This window comes from Etheostoma spectabile, chromosome 18 (assembly GCF_008692095.1).
Source record: "Etheostoma spectabile isolate EspeVRDwgs_2016 chromosome 18, UIUC_Espe_1.0, whole genome shotgun sequence".
Classification (NCBI taxonomy): domain Eukaryota; kingdom Metazoa; phylum Chordata; class Actinopteri; order Perciformes; family Percidae; genus Etheostoma; species Etheostoma spectabile.
In genome coordinates, this window is record NC_045750.1 from 17226888 (window position 1) to 17236214 (window position 9327).

General features: G+C 43.5%; 1 protein-coding gene and 1 long non-coding RNA gene across 3 annotated transcripts in view; one reads left to right on the forward strand and one right to left on the reverse strand.

The window, feature by feature from the left end:
- The window catches only part of serinc1 (serine incorporator 1), a 28052-nt gene extending 21481 nt beyond the window's left edge, over positions 1 to 6571 (reverse strand). For both annotated transcript variants that reach the window (XR_004336094.1, XM_032542460.1), the window contains exons 1-7: positions 6381 to 6571; positions 5536 to 5697; positions 4124 to 4317; positions 3529 to 3608; positions 2103 to 2240; positions 1219 to 1388; positions 82 to 172 (exon numbers count right to left, since the gene is read on the reverse strand). Coding sequence is in view for 1 of the 2 variants with exons in the window: in XM_032542460.1 (XP_032398351.1) it covers positions 82 to 172; positions 1219 to 1388; positions 2103 to 2240; positions 3529 to 3608; positions 4124 to 4317; positions 5536 to 5697; positions 6381 to 6419 (874 nt within the window). In the remaining variant the exon portion in view is untranslated. The remainder of the gene's footprint in view (positions 1 to 81; positions 173 to 1218; positions 1389 to 2102; positions 2241 to 3528; positions 3609 to 4123; positions 4318 to 5535; positions 5698 to 6380) is intronic.
- LOC116705973 (uncharacterized) overlaps positions 1795 to 9327 on the forward strand; it is a 9404-nt gene continuing 1871 nt past the window's right edge. Inside the window, exons 1-2 of the long non-coding RNA XR_004336098.1 lie at positions 1795 to 1805; positions 8374 to 8379. This is a non-coding gene — a long non-coding RNA (uncharacterized LOC116705973). The remainder of the gene's footprint in view (positions 1806 to 8373; positions 8380 to 9327) is intronic.

The window sequence follows — 9327 nt, forward strand, 5'->3', positions numbered from 1 at the left end:
ACCAGGTGAAGCAGCACAGGTGGTTACAATACACTGACGTAGTGGATCAAAGCTCTATATATAGTATGGAAGCTCTCCTACCAGGCTCGTTGGTCATGGCCGACCAGGTCAGGTACATGGTGTACAGGGTAACCAGGGAGGACTGCAGCAGGCCAGACCTGGGCTGGGACTCCTTCACACAGAGAACAGCAGCCATTAGCAGAATAATCAATCCAAGACACACTCTGACAACCAAAAATCCCTCAGCTGCTTCCTGCTGAGCCTCGGGACCCGCTAGCAGCCGTCTGTATGTCAGCACGGTCTAGAATAATGTTAGTCGCTCTGTCTCATCCATGTCTTTCACATCTCAGGGATTCATTCTACATGCGGTTATCATCATCAGTTTTATGTCAGTCTTGCTACTGCAATACAGCACATCATTTCTTTATTTTAAAGAAATATACATGGGATAAGATAGCTCAGTTGGTAGAGCGGGCGCCCATATATAGAGGTTTACTCTCGAGGCAGCGGGCCCGGATTCTTTGTTACATGTCGTTCCCCCTCTCTCTCCCCTTTCAGGTCTTTTAGGTCAATAAAAGCCTAAAACGCCCCGAAATAAACAAATAAATGTGTGTGAATTTGTGTTTGTGTGTGTGTGTGTGCGCATTGCCAGTTGATTCTATACTTTTTAGGCACTGACGGAACTGTTTTTAAGTATTGAGCATCAAAAAAATGCCTTGTCATTCAAAACCAAATTTCACTACCTAGGGAGAAAATCTCATCAGCGTCACTGGGCCAATGAGCACGCAGCATGCTTCTACCAAGAGCTAAGAATGTTTGATTGGCCGCCTAATGTTCCACGCTGTAGAGACACGCAAGGAAAACTCTACGTTACACAGAGACGGGGCTAAAAAAGTAGGAGCTAAAAAATGAATTAAAAGAACTGTGCCGCAATGTGTAATGTACCAAATCTTGAGTGTTTATGTGATTTCATACATTAGTAGTGAAATTAATTATATAAATCGTACCAAACAGATCTACCTATAACTGAACCACAAGAAGAAAAAAAAAAAAAAGTACCACTCTACAGCCTCGGATCTTTCAAGAGATATGAAAAGTGAACGTATAAAAGTGTCTTGGGTTTGTGTTAAGTACAGACCATGAACATGCATTAACTGAAAATCCTCTGGGTAAAAGCATGAAAAGTAGACAGGAATGTAGAAGAGAGGCGGTGCGAACCTGGATCTGAGGCAGGATGGACAGGACCGAGGCGGCGAGGCACAGGAGCATGTTAATGCTGATGAACACCTTGTTTTCAGTGCAACCATCCGAGTGGGTGTAGTAGACGTAGAACGTGACCAGAGACACCAGAGACAACAGGTAGTTGATTGTGGTGACCGACAGCAGAGCTGTGAACACACAAAATAAACAGGTCAACGTCATCCAAACAGGAAGCTCTTTACCTGGGAGCTACGGCCCAATCGGAGTAGATCCCCGCCTTCATTCTTTTTATCGTGGGCTTTCCATGAAACAATAACTACACGTCTTAACAGGTCCCAGATTACCTCCATTTTCAGATTCATACATGTATTTTGTGTTTATACAAGAACATTTTTCACATGCTTTAGTGTAAAAGACACATTTTTCTCATCCTGTCTGACTCACCTGTATTCATCCTCTGTCTGAAACTCTCCGTTTTAGCATCTGTCTTAAGCCCCCCCCCAAAACAAAAAGCCCAGTCTGCTCCGATTGGTCAGCGTTTCCAGGTTTTCCACAATCCGCGATCTCTCAGTCGCTGCCCCTGTCATTGCAGCCGGGGAATGACTGTAACGGCACCTTCTACCCACTCACCCCCCCCGCAAGTGTGTAAATGTTACCTAGCGTCACATGCAGCCATGTTTCTGTTGCCTCTAAGGTCCGTTTTGGTCCCGAACAAACCTGCCGTGTTTAAGTAGTTTAGCCAGCGTTTTATTTTGCTGCCTCCAGCTTCTTTTGAAACTAAATTTGCTCCTGGCCAACAGCCACATGCTGAGAATCAAAAGCAACACACCTTCGATGTGTGTGTGTGTGTGTGTGTGTGTGTTGCTGTGACGTCTAGCCTCATAGGAACACTGTCGCCGTACCTGCGTACCAGCAGCGAGAGTTGCCCTCCTCCATCTTCTCCACCCAGGACTCATTCCAGGAATGAGCAAAGTCAATGAGTAGAACCAGCTGGATGAGGATGAAGCAGAAGGCTCCAGCCATGCCGACGTAGAACCACACTGTGGAAGAAACGGTGTTTGGTGTTTATTGTCTCCTTCCAGGGAGCGCAGCAATGGTTATGTTTAGGACTAAGGTTAGCTGCCTGGAAGGCGACGTTGGAGGCAAATAACACCATCGAGCAAAAGAGACAATGTCCCAGCCATCTAACAACCACCTTAAACTGAACCGCTTCTTATGTCCAGTAAAGATCATGTATCTCCGGACTGAATGCTTAGTTATAATAATAAAAATCATTATTTATAATAAATAAAATAAGTAATGATAATTAAACCCTTTAGGAACCCATTTGGTCAATATTCCATGTGTCAGAACCCACGGCTCTTTTTTGGTTCATGACATTCTAGAGACACATGGGTTCGGACATAAAACATTTTCTTCAACACATTAATTTTTCAAATCAGTTGTAAGGTTATATGCAGGTTAATCCCTGGTAATTACAGTCTCGATCTACCATCAGAGGTGCAAAGACTTGTCAAGCTACACTGCAGCGATCGACAGATACTGGTTTTTAAAGGATGCATGTAGTTAAATGAGACCAATAGCTGATATTTGGAACCGTTATGCATTTACTCTGAAAGTGAAAATCTTCAAGGCAAAATTAGGATGACCCAAACTCCAACACAAAACTTTGTTTAAATGCTTTGAGCCAGAGATCTTAAACAGGGGCTCCGGGACCCCCTATGGGGTCCTCAGAGTTACTGTAGGGGGGCCTCCAAATTGTTAATTGTTTGAAAGTGTCTTTACAGATTACATGTCACACTGATGACAGGCTGACTGGCCTATAGGTAAGGTAGTCACTAAGGCCATCCACAGATACAGGGACTCCTAAAAGAGCAACAGTGCCACATGTACGTTTATTATTGATAAAATCATGCCAACAAATATTTTAATAGCTTAGTATTTCATGCACTAAAAAAAAAGGTATAAAAAGGCTTAAGGGCATCCACTCGTTATTGCAGGCCTAGTTTAATATGAAACTTCATTTTATACAAATGGGGGTCCCTGCTCCGTCTCATTCTCAGCTAAGAGGTCCTCAGCTTAAACATACATAATCCCCAGTAACAGAGTCAGATAGGGTTGTGGTCAGACTCAGTGGTGAGCAGATGGACAGACACAGAGCTGTAGCCGAGCCAAAGTAGAACCCTTTTTAATTAATTCCCTTTATCGGTCATCAGGCAAATAAAATGCTGATACAGACAATCTGCTAACCGATAATTGGTCTATACCTACTACATAGCATCTCATTTGAGAGGGGTGGGGGGAAAAGAGACAATGATGGACAGTTACCAGTAGTGAAGGGACCTTCTGTGATGAAAAATGATCCAATTGTTATGGCAGCAGCTGCAGCAAACTTAAAGAACCAAAATCTGAAAGAGAGAGAGAGAGTTCTTACATCAGTTGCTGGCAAAAACTGCAGAATTCAATTCTTGCACAGATTCAAAGCAAATCGCTAACAAGTTTTTAATATGGATTAATCATTCAAGTAACTTATCAGGCAAAAGTGCCAAACATGTTCTCTTTGCTAAATTTCATCTCTATAATGCAGGTGATAAGTCAAGGAACGTGTGAGTGCCAGTTGATTGATGCATGGATGGATGGATGGATGGATGGATGGATGGATGGATGGCCCTGCAGTTCCATGTTGAAGTGTCCTTAAGCAAGACACTGAACCCCGAGTTGCCCCCGATGCTGCGCCATCAGAGTGTAAATGTGTGTGTGTGAGTGTTTATCTGATGAGCAGGTGGCATCTTGTGCGGCAGCCTCAGCCACAGTGTGTGACTGGTGAATGGTTCCTGTACTATGTAAAACCGCTTTGAGTAGTCGTTAAGACTAGAGAAGGTATACAAGAACAGTTTATTTACATTTGCGGATGCTGACTCACCCGTTGTGCAGCGCAGCTCGGGGGTCCTGGCTGCTCTTGACTTTGATCATGAGCAGAGAGAAGAGCAGGAAGAACATGGCCATGCCGAAGCAAACGCGGTACACGGCCTTGTAGCCAACCAGAACGTCGCAGTTCACGTGACCCTCCACGCCAGGAATAGACGAGCCCATCCCACCTTCACAGAAACCTGGAATCTACAGCAGCACACAGGACAGAAGCTATCATGCCATCGCACTAGGCCTCCTTGTTGGGAAATTATAGAGTGTGGTCTAACCCTACTTTATCTGTAAAGTGTCTCAATAACTGTTGTTATGATTTGATACATAAAAAATAAAATAAATAAAACTGAACTGCTGTGGTGAAAACGTTCACTTTCTTCTGAGTTGACTATTAAACCGACAGCTCCACCAAAAAACGTTCAACTTGTCAGTTCTGTCAGCTCATCGTCCTGATATCAAACATCTGGAATCATTAGAAAGATAAGTGTTATATAAAATAAATTGGAAAGAATTTATAGATTTATTTATGTGGGTTTTAGTTTTCCTATGAAGAATCTTTTGTAGACCTGATGTTAAGCGCTCTATAGTTCCTCAAAAAATACAGTTCAATCACAATTGAAAGTGTGCCTCATTGTGTGTTAATAGATATAAACTTGGAAGAAGGAAAAAAAAAAACCTCCATGCTGTTTTTAGTGAGATACAGGTTTCTGAATGTCCTCTGCCTTCAGTCTCCAGGTGAGCTGTTCAGAATCTCCACAGCTTTCTACGTCACGAGCCAAGACGAGGTGGCTAACCGTAGCACACGCTAGCTTGTTCTCAACGGCGAAACACTGCTACAACACACACTAGTTCACCTTAATCTCCAAAAGAACTACTTCCATGTCCCTGTTCTGCAGGTCTTCCACAAGTGTCCCTCGTTTAGAAGAAGTCTCCCAGCTAATACTGCCTTGGACTGACCAAGGTTGGAGAAATAGTTATCTAGCTGATGTGATCTCACCTAACTGCTGCACAAGTGCAACATCCAAAGATAGTATAGAAGTAAGATGTCTCACTCTGTAGCTAAAACCGAGACCCAAACAAACAGGGTGAAAACAGGATCTGCAGCAGTGTGCGGTACAACAAAAATATGGTGTTTTCTAAAAATGTAAAACTATTCTGGTACAACCTCAAAATACAACTACGAACCTGAAAATGTGCATAATATGGTCACTTTAATACACATATTAAAAACTGTATATTGTCTCCATTGTACTGTACAATAGATTTCCATAAATAAATGATTATCGGTTAATCGCTGTTAATAAGTTAACCAATTTAAAATATATTAACCAAAGACTGTAATGTTTTATTTTAATAACCCACAGTTTGTTTAGCTTTGATTTTATTTGATTTTATTTGAGGAACCACACGTACCTTCTTAAGATGCCCCTCCATGCCTGGCATCAACATAATACAGGCGATCCCCACTCCCATCAGCAGGAAGAAGGCGTAGATGAGGCGAGTCACGGTGGAGTTATTTCCGCTGGGGCAGCATCGACACAGCAGGCAGGGGGCGCTGCCGCACAGGCATGGGATCTGCACAAAAATCGGTATTAGAATATATATCCCTTTACTCTACCACACAGACATAGAGCCAGGCAGACAGATAGATAGGCCCAGTGTATGTCGCAATGGGTCCTCGTGCTGCTGACTGCCGCGGATACCTGACCTGTTTACATGCTGCAGTGTTGCAACAGCATGGTGTTAACGTCACCTTGCTCTGTTGACATCATCGACAGCTGCGTGTTTACAATTTCCACAAACAGCCAACCACCAAATACACGTCGACGCGCTGCGACTTTACACCAATGCACACAATTAATTTAGCAACAACAGACGGTTCGGCGAGTTGGCGCAAGCTTACTTAACGTTAGGGTTAAGGTTGACGTTAGCTGGCTGGTAGACGTCAACGTTAGCTTGGTTTCCAAACAAAAGGCAGACGCCATGTAGATTAGCCCTACAGTTGGCCTCCGTAACAACAGGAAGCCAAAAACCCAAGCATGTAATGAACTAGAACCTTTGTATCGGCAGCATTATGGGTGGACAGTAAGGTCAAGTGAATGCTAACTAGCTAACGTTGTTACATTGTGTTTATAAACGTCCACGGCCTGCCGCGCGTGTTATTGCGCAGTCACGACACTGACAGCGCTTGTGAAGTCGAAGCCGCTAATGGCAGAGATAATAACATATCCACTGATTAAAAGACGTGTGTTACTTACCCAGCTCGCCATGGAGCACAATCCCAGCACGGCTCCCATGATGGCCGATGTTTATTTCTTCTCTAGTCTCTCGTTAGATAGCTGCTGCTTGCCCCGAAGATGGATGATACGTTTCGCTTCGCTCCCCTTCGCTTCTTTTTCTTCTTCTTCGTCTTAAACAAAGTGGGAGGTGTTTATATGCACTTTAGTATTTCAGCTGCCCCCTATAGGACGCCTGCGGCAGTCCCAGTCTCATGGATGTATCACCATTCTAAACTGTTTTTGGTATTTTAATCATGACAAATAACAAGGTAAACACAAAAAATATGAACAGAAAAAGACATATATCATCAGTTTATACAAATATTATATAGGATAGGATATAGATTCAGTTTTAATGGTTTAATTGTTTTTAGAATTTAGAATAGGAATCGTGTAAAGTTTGATTTAATTTCCGTAAATTAAAAAAGGGTGGTTTATGATTGGATTTTGCGAGTAATGATGTCAATTTGATAGTGTTTATTCACTTTGGTAACAGAGTATTCCAAGAGATAAAAGCCAACCAACATGTTTTCACAGGAAAGGGAAAATTCAGAGCTCATTTTTGGAGCAGTGCAGGCAGCCTCTGTGCTGGAATACCAGCAGGAACGCATCATCTCAAACTGGGAAATACATTCTTTCAAAAACGACTGTAGAAAGAAAGTTCTCCCCAAAAACACAAGTCCGTTCTTTGCATTCTTGGGACAGAGGGGTGGACCCCATGGGACCTTATTTTGGAAGAAATATGCATGGTTGTGAACCGTACATAGTTGAAGGGTTTTATGTACACTATGTGTTTTGTTGATCCAGTTTGAATTCAGAATGTAGTATTTACAGTATATACAGTTTACATGTATATATATATATATATATATTCTTCAGGTAGGCAATGAGTCCTTAACCCAAGTGAAGGAGTTTAAATACCTTGGGGTCTTGTTCGCGAGTGAGGGGACCATGGAGCGTGAGATTGGTCGGAGAATCGGAGCAGCCGGTGCGGTATTACATTCTGTTTATCGCACCGTTGTGACGAAAAGAGAGCTGAGCCAGAAGGCAAAGCTCTCGATCTACCGGTCAGTTTTTGTTCCTACCCTCACCTATGGTCATGAAGGCTGGGTCATGACCGAAAGAACGAGATCCAGGGTACAAGCGGTCGAAATGGGTTTCCTCAGGAGGGTGGCTGGCGTCTCCCTTAGAGATAGGGTGAGAAGCTCAGTCATCAGAGAGGAGCTCGGAGTAGAGCCGCTGCTCCTTCGCGTTAAAAGGAGCCAGTTGAGATGGTTCGGGCATCTAGTAAGGATGCCTCCTGGGTCCTCCCTAGGGAGGTGTTCCAGGCACGTCCAGCTGGGAGGAGGCCTCATGGAAGACCCAGGACTAGGTGGAGGGATTATGTCTCCAACCTGGCCTGGGAACGCCTCGGGATCCCCCAGCCGGAGCTGGTTGATGTGGCTCGGGAAAGGGAAGTTTGGGGTCCCCTACTGGAGCTGCTGCCCCCGCGACCCGACACCGGATAAGCGGACAATGATGGATGGATGTTAGTGATACATTAGTGGTGTATTTAGTGTGTGAGCTTACATAGAAAACTGTGAGATGTTTAGAGGAGCATCGTACGCTGCTGCCAGCCACTGCTATTATGTAAGATAACAATGTGTTTAAAGCAACTGACTGAGTGAATAGAGACAGGTTTAATTTGCCAGTGTCATTTTCTTTGCCACTTGTGGTCACAGAGACACTGTTCAGCAAAGGCTTTGAACTCGACTTACTACTATTTAGATCACATGCAAATTTAGGTTATATCAGTAGAGGGCATGTCAATTTAGGTTCACAATATGTTTTGGTGCGCCAAACCAAAATAGTGAGGAAATTCTTTTCAAACTGCATTTACGTGACACTCATAGCCGAATTTCTGCAGATTTGCAGATTTTGAGAAATTCCCACAAAACCAGATTTTGTTTTTTATATTTAGGCTGTGAAAAAGTTTTTTGTGAGTCGGTTGTGTGGTAGCCTGATTTGCTAAATTCTTTGATGGCTAGGGAACTTTTTTTGGTGTTATGTGGACCAAACTGTAAGTGAGAAGGCTAGATGAGACATGAAGTAATACAATCAAAGACATATTTGACTGGGCGCCCAGACAGCTCAGTTGGTAGAGTGGGCGCCCATATATGGAGGTTTACCCCTTGGTGCAGCAGGCCCGGTTTTGATTCCATGTCATTCCCCCTCTCTCCCCTTTCATGTATCATCTGTCCGGTCAACTAAAGACCTAAAAGGTCCCAAAAAATAGTCTTAAATAAAAAGATATTTTTGACTTTTTCCATTAAATAAAAGCATGTTAATTAACTTTACATGTCTGGCCCTTGATTTGATTCTCATTTTCCAGGGTGGCCCTCAGTGTAGTCGACTTCAACACCCCAGATATATGGTGTTTTTCCATTAATGGTACCTGCTCGAATCACAAATTAGTTTCTAATGAAAATGGAGGCAGCATAAAATTAAAAAAAAAAAAATATGCTGGATAAACTATTGACCAGTAAACACGGCAGGTTTGTTTAGGAAACACACGCCCAACCCCCGTCTGTTGCTACCAACAATGACACAGAGGTTATTGACGATTCTCTCCAACCAAACCCTGGTCTGCAGGTTTTCACGTCACCCTTTGGTATTGCCTCAGCTCGCTTGGAAACCTCGACTGTGGTAGTACTAAAAAAAGTAGCTGTTAGCAGGCAGCAGGGACTTTTTGTAGTACTACAACAAAACCAAAAAAGGCTAGGCGAGTAGATACCATGCACCAATGGAAAAATGCCATTAGATGGTTCTTCCTGTTCAAACATTGTACATGGATACCGGAGAGACAACGTATGGTGTTGGACCTGGGCACTGCCAAGGTGCTCTTGAGCAAGGCACAAACCCCCAACTGCTCGGGTGCCCCCCCCCC